At 38.0% G+C, this 14,678-nt stretch overlaps 1 protein-coding gene across 21 annotated transcripts in view; it reads left to right on the top strand.

Moving 5' to 3' along the window:
• The window catches only part of mipol1 (mirror-image polydactyly 1), a 379,557-nt gene that overhangs the window by 176,535 nt on the left and 188,344 nt on the right, over nucleotides 1-14,678 (top strand). For all 21 annotated transcript variants that reach the window (XR_013579490.1, XR_013579491.1, XM_078562782.1 and 18 more), the window contains 2 exons: nucleotides 2,783-2,816; nucleotides 3,069-3,239. Coding sequence is in view for 19 of the 21 variants with exons in the window: in XM_078562782.1 (XP_078418908.1) it covers nucleotides 2,783-2,816; nucleotides 3,069-3,239 (205 nt within the window). In the remaining 2 variants the exon portion in view is untranslated. The remainder of the gene's footprint in view (nucleotides 1-2,782; nucleotides 2,817-3,068; nucleotides 3,240-14,678) is intronic.

Consider the following 14,678-nt stretch of genomic DNA (forward strand, 5'->3'; position numbering starts at 1 on the left):
CTCAGGAAAATTAAGTTCAGTCATAAAGATGTGAAAAATAAAAATTATTCAGACATGTCCCCTCATGTGACATTGTCACATGAGCTGGAGCATGTTTATGAATTTTCATAAAACATTTTATTGAATTAATAAACCCTTCATGAAACCTCATCCCGCCCGCAGATGAGGTTCCATGAAAAATGCGAAGGCTGCTTGGGCTCTTCGCCTACCCACCAACCTTAAGGTTGGACGGGCAGCCCTGGCAAGTACTTTAGTTCATTAATGGCCTTAACAGGCCTTTGACAGTTTGGCGGGCGTGCAGCCGACTCCGCTGCGTGCCCACCAAACTGAAGATCAGAATGACGCGCGGTGACGTTGGGAAGCACGCCGGACGTCACTGTGCGTCACTTTACGCGTCGGCGTGCAGGACCCGCCCCCACATGCTGAGCAGAAGATTCTGCCCAATATCTTTGTTTGGAGTCAATATAGGGATAAAGCAGAGTAAAAGTATTAGAGTTGCTGGTGAATCTAATAAATGACAAGGAAGGTAATGGTACAGGTACAGACTTTAAAAAAAATGTGCTCATTTTAGGTGCTCCATAGAAACCAAAAATAAATCCACTGGGCTTTAAGTTGTTTTTCTTTTTATGAAATAATCTGTGCCAAATCTCTAAAGGTTTCTTCAGGATAGATAGAAAATTGGCTACATTGCTTACTTAACAGTGTGTATTTGGAATATTTTTGAAACAGCATTACTAAGCAGATGTTGAGCAAAGTGAATGGGTATATGGGTGTAAAAAAGGAAAGAAGAAAATCCAATATTGACTTCTACTATAATAAATCAGGAGTATGATGTTTCCTAGTGTAAGGTTGTTGATCACAAATCTAGTTCTATAGAAAATCAACTCAATATTTGAGCTAATTAAACAATTAATCTATCTTCTATGTCTACCTTAAATGGAAAATAATTTTCCTTTTCCCTTTGATTAGGGTGCATCTCTGGAAAGGGGAATCCCACCCTACTAGTAAATGGTGGCACCACCTCTGCCTATGTAAGGCAAAGCTTCATGAACAATTCCACACTCCTTTGCTCCCCAAAAAGTTTCTTCAGCTCTGTCAGTGATCTGAGTGCTGGCTGCCGGGGCCTAATACATGACCCTTGTATCCATCCCAAAAATCCAAATTACTGGGATATGTTGCAGGATATATTTTCCTTATTCGGATTTCTTTAACATATGCTTGTTAATTATTAAGTGGGCATGTTTCCAGGAGATGCACAAAGATGGGAGTGCCGTTTTTTGTCCACTTTTGTCTGAAAAATAGTTGGGAGAGTTCTGGAAAATTGATGCCATTAACTTCAATATGACATAAAGGGACAATCATGGTATAAAGATATATTGTAAGTATTTAAAACGCAAAATATATAAAACTAGTTTGAAACCTGTGCAAAGGTACCTAGGAAGCTAATAGATAAAAAGCATAATCTTAATGAAATGACAGATTATGTACATCATTTATTGCCATTATATATGTTATGATAGAGATATTAATAGCACTTCAGTATTGTTGATCTTCATATGAGTATTAGCCCTAGAGTTGTTTGAATTCCATGGTGTTCTCCTTTAAAAAAAATTAAATTCTATATTTGTATCTTAAAAATAGACATAAAAGTTACTTCTATTTGTTTTTGACCCACATGAATGTTTCTTTGCTTCCATCCCTTTATATGTTTGTCTCTTTGTTCCAAATATCTTTACAGAGAGATTGGTCAGCTAATCTGTACTGAAGTCTCTTCAGATAACTGCAAGCACCTACTAAACAGCCCTTGCATTTTCCCTTCATCTATTTTGAGAAGTATCTGACCCCTATTCTGTACCTCCTTTCGAGCTCACAAACCATCAGATTTTTAACGTTTTCTTGCTGATCAATGACTACTAAAAAGGTGTACTTTACTTGCCATTTTGTCTACAAGCATATGACTTTTAACATTTTTTTTTAAACACCAGCCATTTCTGTCATAGGTGTATTGTTTAATGCTTCCTCTTCATAAACTTCAACAACCAATTTCTAAACTTGTCCTGTTGGGAGGAAGCAAATAAAACAAAATGCAGTACTGGTACAATCCCAATTTTTGTGTTTCTTCCAGGTACAACTCTGTCTTACATCAGTATGAAAGCAATATGTTGCATTTATAAAACCATTATTATAAGAAGTAAGAAATAAAGAAAAATTGCTCACTGTTTATTATTCACTATTTAAGAAGGGAACCACATGCATTCTTGAAACAGATTAAACTGTATTTATTTTATCATGGAATCCTATAACCCTACAAGTCAGACACACTTTGTTGAAGTTGGAAGATATCTAGTACATTTTTGGTTGAGAATCCACTACAGAAACACTTGTGCAAAGTCTTTTTTGTAAACAACAGACTATTTTTAGAAATGTGAAGTTAGGCATTGAAATAGATTTATGAAGGGCAGAATAGGCTAATGCCGTGTGAGTGCTAGCATTGCCGCCATAGCAGCTCTGTCTTCATCTCTGCACATATGAACAGTTGATCCCTGTAGTCATATATAGCAGTAAGCATTAATAACTTAACAGTCTGCAGACAGAGCTGAAGATATGGAGCATTATTGAAGGATGGAATAGAGCAGGTGGCACTTTAATATGTTTAGTGTCATGGTTGACTCTAAAGACTAGTAGAATGAAATTACTTGAGGTTGGAAAGATTTAGGAAGTGAACTCATTTTGCTGTGCTAAGGAAATGCTATTGATCAGGCTCTCTGTGTCCCTTTTCTAGGTTGGAAAATATTAACCCTGAAGAAAATGACATGGTAAGCCCTTCTCTAAGGAGATTTTTTAATGTCAGTCTTATATCTTAGAGGCTTAAGCACAATTGAGTGGTTTCTCTGAGCTAAGAATTGGGAAAATATGAATTTGACACACTAATAATGTACATTTCAGATATTCTACAAAAATTCACATTTTATTCAGTGTACTTCTTGTGTGTGACCATCAATTGAGACCTAAGCCAAATAAAATCTAATTCAAAATTCATGTATAACTCTCATAAATGTTATTAATAGACATTGCAGGAGTTACTGAACCGAATCAACAATGCAGATACAAGAAGAGCAATTGACAAGAATGGAGATTTAATTGTGGATCGAATACACAAAACCATGGAGCGAAAGAAGAAAATAACTGCTGAAGAAATTAATGCAGTTATTGAGGAAAGGGACGCTGCCTTAGGAAGAGTAAGTATGTTTACTCAACTAAGATTTATACCTTTAACCAACTACCTTCTCTCTAACAATGTTATCATTTAGTAAATATTAATTTAATAGCAATAAGCACATATTGAAGAATAAAATCAAAATATGTGTGATTTAAATTCTAATCTAAGATTTGAAATTAATTTTCAGAATAATGTGTGTCAATTATACAGCATCCATACTTTCAGTGACTTTAAAACGATCATGAAAGAAGATTCTTTGGTTGAAGAGCACATCCATCAGTATTGCTATGAAACATTGTGCAGTGTTTTTAAATTTGGTTGTGCTGGGTGTCTACCATTCCTCAGCATTTTCCAACATGCCTAGTAAGGCATGCAACCTGTAATCACCCTATACTATTCAAATGCTGGACTTCACACTTTCCAGCTCATTTAGGACCTGGTGAGATCCTGGAGGCCAGTAAACTAAAATGAGATAAGGCGCACTGGTCTACTGATGAAACACAGCCTAGATAACAAAGGGACAAAAGAGTTTTTAAAAAATTTTTGACAGCTTATACAGAGGACCAAGGGGAGTTAACTGAAGTCTGAGGCGACCTGAGGATTAATACCCATGTTGTTGGGCAGGAACTTTGCAGTAGAGGTGTGCCCACATGGTGTATGGTTCACCTCCATGTAGGTTTTATGTCTTCCTGTTAACAGAGTCAAAACTAGAGGTACAAACAGCTGTAATCTTGACGTCACTGTCAGGATTGCATTCCAAGGATTTTCGGGGCCATAATATATTGATATTTAGGTCATTTTTACTTCACCTATCATAGTGAATTTGCCTCTGTAAATTCCAAAGTCATTTATTAGATTGCTCAGTAAACAGACAAACTAGTTGGAATCTGCGTGAAAACAAATATTTAAGTCTAACCTCAAATATTTGAAAATTCATAGTGCATTCATATTTCTTTCTATCAAAACACACACACATAGCTAAATATTGACACCTAGCTGCTCGAACATTATACAGCTAAATCTTGAACTGTATTTATTTATAACAGTTAACAGATGTATCACCACATGACACTTCACTTGTGTTCACTTGTGGGTGAAGTAAATGTCAAACCCAGCAGCAGGACAGAGCAAGACTCAATCTTTTAATGTTTGTATTCTTATTCCTGATGCAATGAGTGATAAAATAATTGTTATTGTCAAATTCATAAAAATATCCATACAATTACATTTCTCCTCCTTTTCATTGTAAATTGAATGATATGAAGACAAAGATGTTATACCATGAAATGCACAACATGCTGTTATAGAATAGTTGGCCTCCCATGGCAATAGTATCTTTTGAGTATTTTTCTGTTGACCTGTTGTTGAAATGTCAGAAAGAGGTTCTTGAGGAATTGCTGGCACAGATTTAATAATGCCAGAATCAACTTGCCTATAAAAGGCTCAGTGCAGGTTGTTTGCCACATGAATGAGGCTGTTCAAATTACATGATTGTAGCCACCCTGATAAACCACTCAGTTTCACCAACAAAATAGCTTCCCTACCAATACTTGTGTAGGATTATATATAATGACCACTCTTAAGTGATCACAGCAATTGTTTTCTCTAGCAAAAATAAAGCAATGCACAATGATTGACAGGGAATTGACACAAGTGGAACCCCCAATCATTTGTCCTTTCATAGGATATGAGGAGCAAGCCCTGGATTGGTCAAAAGGCAGAAATGGAGGAAATGAGAATAAGTGAGGATGGAGGGCATGAGCCAGCTTTATGTTTATCACAATCTGCTTCTTCCCCTTTAACGCCAATGGATAAAACAAAACAATTGCATAATGAAACACCCAAGTATCTCCTTCCAGTAAAAGTCAACTGTGACCTGTGCTCCTCAGCAGCCCACTGTAGATTCTTCATGCCTTCAGTTTCCCTATATTTAGCCAAACACCAGAATAAATGCATTGTGGTAACTCCCAGGAAACCATGTGTAGACCTGAAATGTTTTGGTGGTGCTGATCCAATACCAATTAAACAATGAAACAGCAAAAACGTTTTCTCTTCATGGAAATAATAGGATTGCCCAAGGCAGCACATGTTTCCATGTATGTACAATCTCTCATTTCCTGTGTGTGTAAACTATAATTTTGTGGGAATTCTGCCATTCTGTAACACAGGTGCTGTGAGTCTTTGGAGATGCTAATGAAGAGGCTACCCCTGGCAAGCAGGACGTTCTTCACTTGTTTAATGAATTTATGCGCCACTAATTAGTTTATGATATAGCTCTCATCTGATGCAGCCTGAGTCATAATGATTGAAAACTGTTAAGACTTTCACAGACACTTGACAGTGCAGTACCTGTGGATGAAATAATCTTTCATCAGGTTCTAAATTGTCACATAACTTCCATATGGCTTCTCTAGTGTAGCATAGTCTCTGGAGACACCGTTTTTGAGACAGATTGGGGGAGGTATATCATGGTCAGTATTTCTTGGTGAAGAGAAAATATCTCTGACCGATTTCTAAATACCTCTAGTGATTCCTGATCTGCCTGGCTTCCCAGGATTGTTCCTGCTCCAAATAACACAGGTAGAGGGTTGTGCTCAAAGGAAACTAATGAGTTGCAAATGGTACTGAACAGCATGCAATCATCACATCACTTCTGACCTTAGGATCAAAGGACAATCATTGATTGATGAAGCAGGTGAGGATGGTTGGACCTAAGTTATTACCTTGAAGAACTCCTGCAGCATGTCCTGGGGATGACAACCACAGTCGTCTTCCTTTGTGCTAGGTATGACTCCAACCAATGGAGAGTTTCCCCTTGATTCCCAGTGACTTCAATTTTGCTAGGACTCCTTGATGCCATACAAGGCAATGCTGCCTTGATGTCAAGGACAGTCAATCTTACCTCAACTCTGGAATTCAGCTCCATGTTTGGACCATGGCTGTAATGAAGTGTGGAGCTGAGTGACCCTGCGGAAACCAAACTGAGCATCGATGAACAGATTATTGCTGAATAATTGACCAGTTTGGATTTGTTCTGCTTTATGTAGTCAGGACATACCTGGACAACTTTCCACATTGTTGGGTAGATGCCAGTATTATAATTATGCTGGAACAGTTTACCTAGGGGCACAGCTGTTTCTAGAGCACATCTTCAGTGTATTACGTCTCCCTTAGAGGTATCATCCTTATCCTTGCCTCCTATTTTCATGTCTTGGTTGTTGGCATAACTTGTGGATGACTAGAGATCATTTGAGAACGCAAGCTTGGACACCATTTAAGCGCGTGATGCCTGTTATTAATGTTCTCTCAATCCAATTATCTACCTTCCAAGCCAAAAATGAGATCCTTTTGGAAATTGGAGCCCCAGGTTTGAATTGGAATAATACCACAGTGTTTGTGAGGGAAATTCAACCTCTATGCTTGGAAACAGCCTTAATGTTATCTGGGTTCATGCAATGGCTCCCAGGTAACCTCTGAATATTCTCAAAGTACTGCATGAAGCATCCTCTCCATAAATGAAGATCCCATGGGCTCTTCAGGAAGGTAATGTTTAGACCTGATCCATTGTTCCTGCTTTTCTATGGTGACATCCATTTGCCCCTCCTGTCTTCACTGGGTGCTTTTTTGTCACTTTTCCTATTTGATTCCTGTGAGATTGATGTGTCAAGCTGGTGCCTGCATTCTGTGAAGCATATGATGCATGCATATCAGATGGCTCAGCTTGACATTCCTGCCACTAGAGATGAGTGCATAAAAATCCCTACACACAGAAACTTAACACAGGAGTTTTCCTGAAATATCTGAGTACCATTGCATTGAGTTACACATTGCTGGCGGGCAAATACCTCCCTGATTTACATCTTCTGTTACTTCAACTCCCATAACTTAATTTTTATTTAAGATTCAGTGGTACAGTAAGTTAACATGTTGCCCTTTTACTTCTATAATTAGGGTTCAAAAATATTCAGACGGCAGGAATGAAAAAAGTCCTACTCTGATGACTGTGAGGACCTTAATTGAAATTGATTTGGCAGCTCAAGTCTGATTATGCTGGGTACATGTCCCCAACACAAAGCTGTCAATAATTTGGTAAAATCAACAGCCTCTCAGAGCCGTAGGAATGTTTTGTTTGAGATACGAGGAGGGAAATGTTAGGCCTATGTTGCTCAGGAAGGTGATGGAATTCTTTGGTGCAACAGCCACCCTGTTTATTTTATTTGCCATATAATGAGCTGTTAATACAGCAGGGATGAAAATTAAATATGCAGAACCACCTAGCAACAGCACCAGTACCTAATAAAGATCAGTGGCTCACTTGTTTGCCAAAATAATTATGTAAAAATGTACTTACTGTACCTTGTACAAATAAAGCTCCTGTTGGAGGCAATTTGTGAAATGCTGGCGCAGGAACCTTGCAGTTTCTGGAAACACAGTAAAGTGAGCATGTGCTGACATTTGATTACTGATTCATTGGTTGAGTTATAATCCCGTTCTTATCAATTCACCGGAGTTTGCTTGATTACTTCTGGGAGTCTGAAAAAAATTAAGAGTTCTCTTCTTGGAAATTTATCTTGTGCTTTTATGAGTCCCCAGGAGATAAAGTAAGATGAGGAAAGTGTTCATGACAGTGAAAATTGTACATCATCTGTTGGAAGCAGTGTGCCCAATGGACCAAATGGCATTTTCTTGTTCCGTATTTTATGTTCTTACGTTAAATGTCTTGATCTTGTGAACTAGTTTTGTATGGCAATTTTACTTTTAATTTGCAAATTAGTGCTTTTCCTATTTTTGGTGCACTCTAAATCAGTTGACAGTATAGGCAACTTGGAGTGTGCGTTGTTGTATAACGGTGAAGAATATGGTGAAGATGGCTGTGGAGAATACCTCGAATCAAGTTAAATCTACCTGGCTCAAAATGTGCTTTATTTTAAAGGCATAACTAAGCTTTTGCTTATGGATATGAAGATGAAAGATCAGATGAAATGCATCTCTAGCTCAAGAGGAAATTTAGGAAAGAGATTTAACTGTAGGTCATCTACCTGGCCTCCTGGCAGGAGAATGTTTCTTTTGGCGTGCATGCTTTGCAGATTGACATAATTTGGAATTTTTTTTCAAAACTTGGAAAGGGCAGAGAATACAAAAAAATAAAAAGCAATATCTCGTCAACCTTTTTCAAGATTCAAAATGAAGTAAATGCATTCTCAGAAGTTTTTACTTCAGCAGAGTTTAATTTTCATGTTTTAAATGCTTGTTCTATTTCGTTGGTTGCACCATATATTTACTGAATATGTTAAAAACATATCCAGTGGTAGTGCTCAATGCTGCATCATCTTTTTTCTTCCTGAATAAATTTGACATGATATGTAAAAGGACAACAGTTAAGGTAATTCCATGGAATACACAAACTTGAACCTTTGCGCAGAAAAATACTTACGATTGTAAAGAAAAGTTGGCATCTGGTCAAAGCATTTCTTCAATTAAAATGCAAATAAAGTAGGCATCTTGTGCTTTGGGACTCCTGCTAGGAGCAGCCTGTAGAATTTCACCTTTTGTTGACATTTATGTGATTTGGAATAGATCAGAAGAATAGTTGTGCAAGATATTTTAGATTCCCTATTTGAGTCTATGAATTTAATTTAACATGCGGAGATGAATTTTGAAATATTTATCTATTTTTATCAATGCAACTGATTTAAAAAAAACTCCATTCAACACTTGAAAACATGTTTTAATTAATGTCAGCTGACATGTCAATAATTAGACTATAGTAAAGTGAACCTAGATTGAAGAAATAAATTTCACCCAATTTAAACATTCGAAAATATTGTTTAACATGTAGTCTTATCTTCATGTCTTCATCATGATTGCTCTGCCCAAAGTTAGGTCTTTGGCTCATAGTCTTCTCCATGGGCAGAATCTTCTGTCTGTCGGGCGGGCCGGTCGGAAGCAGGTGCGGAGCCAATCACCGCCCGCAATCGGCTGTGCGCTGCCATTTTACGTGGGCGAGCCAATTAAGGCCCGCCCAGCGTGACACACGCCTGGTAGTGCTCAGTGCTACCTGTGCAGGAGGGAGAGTTGGGGCCTGCGCTCTTTCATGCATGCGCATGAAAGAGTGCATAAATCTCCCTGAGGCACGGAGACTAAGTTCAGATTGTTAAGTTTGAAATAAGAAAGATTAAGGTTATTCAGGTATGTCCCCTCATGTGACATGTTAATGAATTGTGAATTTTTATTTATTTATTTAATAAAGCCTTCAGGAAACCTCATCCCGCCCGTGGATGAGGTTTCCTGAAAAATGTGAAGGCCGCCTGGGCTTAAGGTTGGACAGGCAGCCCTGTCAATTACCTAAATTGGTTTATTAATGGCCTTAACAGGCCTTTGCCAGTTTGGCCAGCGCATGCCCGCCGAACGAAAGATCGAATGACACGCAGTGACATCGGGACGCACGCCCAACGTCACTACGCGTCACTTTACATGTCGGCATGCGGGGCCTGCCCCCACGCGCCGATTTGAAAATTCTCCCCCATGTCTCTGTCCTGTGCCTATCTTTTCATTTTCCAATAACTTGCATCAATTTTCAAGCCATGCAGCATTGATATTCTCTTTCTTACTCTTGCTTTTTTGCCCTTGAAATCTTCCCTTCGTTACATCCATTTCCTCCTTTTCATGTAATGAACTATAATTTAATGTTATACGGAATATTCCTCATTAACCATTGTGTCACTGGAAGTCAATGTTTAGAAGGTTCAGGTTCTGCCACTGCAACTGTAAATGTTAACTTTCTGCTTAATTCCTTAAAGTTGCTTAACCCTACTTTTTGAACTCAGCAGTGCTTACAAAACAATTTGTTTCATAATCACCCATGATGGAAGTCAATTTAGTTCTTTAAAATTTGGTGTATTAAATGGGTTTTGTATTTTTGTGCTGTTTTACAGTACAGCCTTTATATTTGAGTCGCTTAGTTCCAGTTCTCAAAACGTACAAGGCTGCATTACAAAATTGTGAGGCATAATTGTAATCTTATTGGACCCTACCCCTTGCCAATGAATCAACTCCAAGAAGTGAAGCATATTTCTAACTGTGTGATTGGTGTTTAGCCAACCAATACAATCTGAGATTCTAGCTTGAGGGTATAATACATTTCAATATTCTATAGAGGCTTTGTTTTTAAATGTACAAAAACATTTTGTATTAGCTTTAGGGGGTTATTAAATCCCTGGGGTGGTCAGGTACTATTTCAAAACCTTGCGCCTGTGTGGCAATGCCTTTCAGTGTATTTGGTCCAAAACGATTGCTTTCAGTCTGAACAGCATTGTTGCAGAATAGCCTTGTGTTGGTGATGTGAATCCTTAAAGGTCCAGTGTTCTAAATTGCAACTTTGTAAAGGGAAAATTAAGATTGGTAACATGCCAAGCGGGAATTACTGTTGGTACATGACTTGCTTCATCCCATTAGCATCCTTGCAATTCTAACAGTGGGAAGGCGCTGTAAGAAAAAATAGTAGCATTGTTTCAATAATGTTTGTTGAGCTTAAGATGGAAGCATTTACTACAATTCCAAATTCAGTTGTTTGCTAAAAATAGATGTAATATTGAGGATCTCTGTCTCTTTATACAAATGTGTGAATGTTCTTGTCATTCTCAAGGAAAAGTTAAGAGAGTAGCTACCACTTGTGAGATCGAAGGATGTTGAGTTTCAAAGATCAAAGTGGTTCTTTTCATGGTGGAGTGATTGATGGAATACTGTTAAGATTGTTTGGCACCTCCATAGACTAGATTGTATAATATACTGATTAGATCATGTAAATCTCATTGAGCTCTACTGTTTTATGTGAATTGTTAATTGTTTTATAGATATAATCTTGTTGAATTTCATTTCATTACTGAACTTCCAGTCATTAATTCATTACAAACAAGAGCTTGGATTAATACTGGAGCACTTCTGAAAGTAGGTGATCAATTTTGGATGTTCTCAACAGTAGAAAACAAATGTGAAAGAAGAAGAACTGTTAGTGTGGTGTATTATTTGCTCTAAAACTGAAAAGGCTTCAAAAAATGTTTTTGGAAAAAGCTTGAAGAAAAATGGTGTTATTCAGAAGGATAATTAATTAATTATAGGCCTTGCTATTTATATTTCTGTATTATATTCTATTGATTATTTCTTAAATCCAATTATGCTTCAGAGTTTCATTTAATTTTTTAAATAACTATTTTGGTGTCTTTACTCTGGGGGGGGAAGAACCTATGGTTCATGGTTAATCTTCTCTAATTACTGAAGTGGTTGTTGAACGTGGCAGTGTAGCATATAGTTCCATGTAATCCATGTAATTGAGGGTACTGAAGCTTGGTGGTTATGCTACTACACTAGTAATCCAGAGGTCTAGACTGATGATGTGGAGCCATGAGTTCAAATCCATCATGGCAGCTGGGGAATTTAGACTCAATTAATTAAACAAATGTGAATAAAAAGCTATTGGGAACATAGGAACAGGAATAGGCCATTCAGAGAGATCCAATTTTGTTGTCCCAGTTGCTACAGTAACTACTTAGGCTGATTCACGTTGTTCTTATTATTATCCTGCTTTTTGATTATTTGGATAAACACACAACAGTTGCATTAGTATTCCAAATTAGCATGTTGAAATGGCTGAAGGAATTTCACATAGTTAATTACATTGGGGGTGCAGTAATTGCTGCTATGTGAGAAAACCCTCTTCAAACAAATCATGATAGTAAGCAATAAACTTAAGAATTTTCCCTGAATTGGTTTAGCACTTGTATATAGATTCATACTTACCATAACTCAGGTTAGTGGAGCAGTTTACCAACTAAAAACTGATTCCTTAAGTGTGTCAGAAAGGAATACTTCAACTATTATCCTCATTCTCTGCAGTTGGCTGGGACTCTAAGAATACTGTTCATGGCTGATGGATGATCTAATTCCACATATCTGCCTTTGCCCCATATCCTTCGTGAAAAAACCTATCAATCTCGGATTTAGAATAAAACAATTGACCTGATACTGTTTGCAGAAGAGAGTTCCAAATTTCTACCACCCTTAGTGTGTGGAAGTGTTTTCGCTCCAAAAAGATCTGACCATAGTTTTTAGACTATGTCCTCAATCCTAGATCCCCAACCAGTGGGAGTAGTTTAATTGTGTCTACTCTATTCCCCTTATTATCTTGAAAACTTCGATTAAATCACCCCTTAACCGCTAAATTCATGGGAATACAACCCTAGTTTGTATAAATTATCCTCCCATTTAACTCTTGGATTTTAGTAATGTTCTATTAAATCTGAGTTGCACTTCCCCAAGGCTAATGGTTGTGGTGCCATTTGTTTGCTGCTCTTGTCTTTCTGGGTGGTAGAGGTCACATGTTTAAAAGGTGCTGTTGCAAGAGGCTTGACGAGTTATGGCAGTGCATCATATATATTGCACACATTGCTGCCACTGTGCATCAGTGGTGGAAGGAGTGAATGTTTAAGCTGATGGACGGGATGCTGATTAAGTAGGCTGTTTTGTCTTGAATGGTGTTGAGCCTCTTGAGTGCTGTTGGAGCTGCACTCATCCAGGCAAGTGGTGAGTATCCTGACTTGCACATGGTGGACAGCCTTTGGGGAGCCAGGAGGCGAGTTACTTGCAGCTGAATTCCCAGCCTCAGCCTTGCTTTTGTAGCCACAATATTTATATGGCTGGTCCAGTTCAGTTTCTGGTCACTGGTGGCCCCAGGATGTTGATGTGGGGGATTCAGCAATGGTAATGCCATTGAATGCCAAGAGGAGAGAGTTAGATTCTCTCTTGTTGTAGATGGTCATTGCCTGGTATGTGTGGTGCAAATGTTACTTGCCCCTTATCATCTCAAGCCTGAATACAGCCCATTCATGCTACATATGGACACGGGACTGCTTCATTATCTGAGGATTCAATAATAATACTGAACACTGTCCAATCATCGATGAATATCTTCACTTCATTTCTCCATAATAAATTCAGGTCATTAATAAAGCCCCTGGTGATGGTTGGGCCTATGACACTGCTCTGAGGGACTCCTGCAGCGACGTCCTTGGGCTCATAAGAGGTGCGTTACATGTCTAGGAATTCCCAGCCTCTGACTTACTCTTGTAGCCACAGTATTGATATCACTGGTCTAGTTCAGTTTCTGGTCAATGGTAACCCCAGGATGTTGATAGTGGAGGATTCACGATGGTAATGCAATTGAATGTCAAAGGGTTACAGATTGTGGTTAAATACAATTCTGCTGCTGCTAATAGCTCACATCAGTGCCCAGTTTTGAGCTGCTCGAGCTCTTGTGAATCTATCCTATTTAGCACAGTGATAGTGCCACACAACACAATGGGACAGTATCCACAACAGCTGTGCAATGGTCACTCCTATCAATACTGTCATGGACAGAAACATCTGCAACAGGTAGATTGATGAGAATGAGGTCAAGCAGGTTTTTCCCTTTTGTTAATTTCCTCCCCACTTGGTGCAGGTCCAGTCTGACAGAATGTCCTTCAGGATTTAGCCAGCTTGGCCTGTAGTGGTGCTACCGAGCCATTTATTGAACAGTATTTTTAGAGTCCCAGCCAACTACAGAGAATGAGGATAATAGTTGAAGTATTCCTTTCTGACACACTTAAGAAATCAGTTTTTATTTGATAAACTGCTCCACTAACCCGAGTTATGATAAGTATGAATCTATATACAAGTGCTAAACCAATTCAGGGAAAATTCTTAAGTTTATTGCTTACTATCATGATTTGTCTGAAGAGGGTTTTCTCACATAGCAGCAGTTACTGTACCCCCAACATAATTAACTATGTGAAATTACTTCAGCCATTTCAACATGCTCATTTGGAATACTAATGCAACTGTTGTGTGTTTATCCAAATAATCAAAAAGCAGGATAATAATAAGAACAAAGTGAATCAGCCTAAGTAGTTACTGTAGCAACTGGAACAACAAAATTGGAGGCGGCAACAGAATTATAAATTTGCTTCTGTTAAACAAAAGTACTTTGCTTCAAAACTTTCCTTTTGTTAATAATCTAAAATTTTTAAAATACATCCATATGTATTAAAATACAGATTCGGTTAGCTTTTATTTGTAAGCAAAAGGTAAATTATAAATTTAGTTAAAATAAAAGTTATTTCTCATTTGGATAAACATAGATTAGTGTCTGACCAACCTATTTGAGTTATTTGATGAAGGGCTGAGAGGGGTGATGAAGGTAGTGCAGTAAATGTCAAATGTATGAACTTTTAAAAGGCATTTGATAAAGTGAGACTTTGATAGAGCAAGTAGGGAGAAACGGTTTCCTCCAGCAATTGGCTGGTAACCAGAGGCTGTAGTTTTAAAATAATTGGCAAAGGGCTAGAGGAGAAATGAAGATGCATTTTTTTCACACAGAGGGTTGTTAACACACTACCTGAAAGAATGATGGAAGAAGATTCCA

This window comes from Cetorhinus maximus, chromosome 18 (assembly GCF_964194155.1).
Source record: "Cetorhinus maximus chromosome 18, sCetMax3.hap1.1, whole genome shotgun sequence".
In the NCBI taxonomy this organism is placed as follows: Eukaryota; Metazoa; Chordata; class Chondrichthyes; order Lamniformes; family Cetorhinidae; genus Cetorhinus; species Cetorhinus maximus.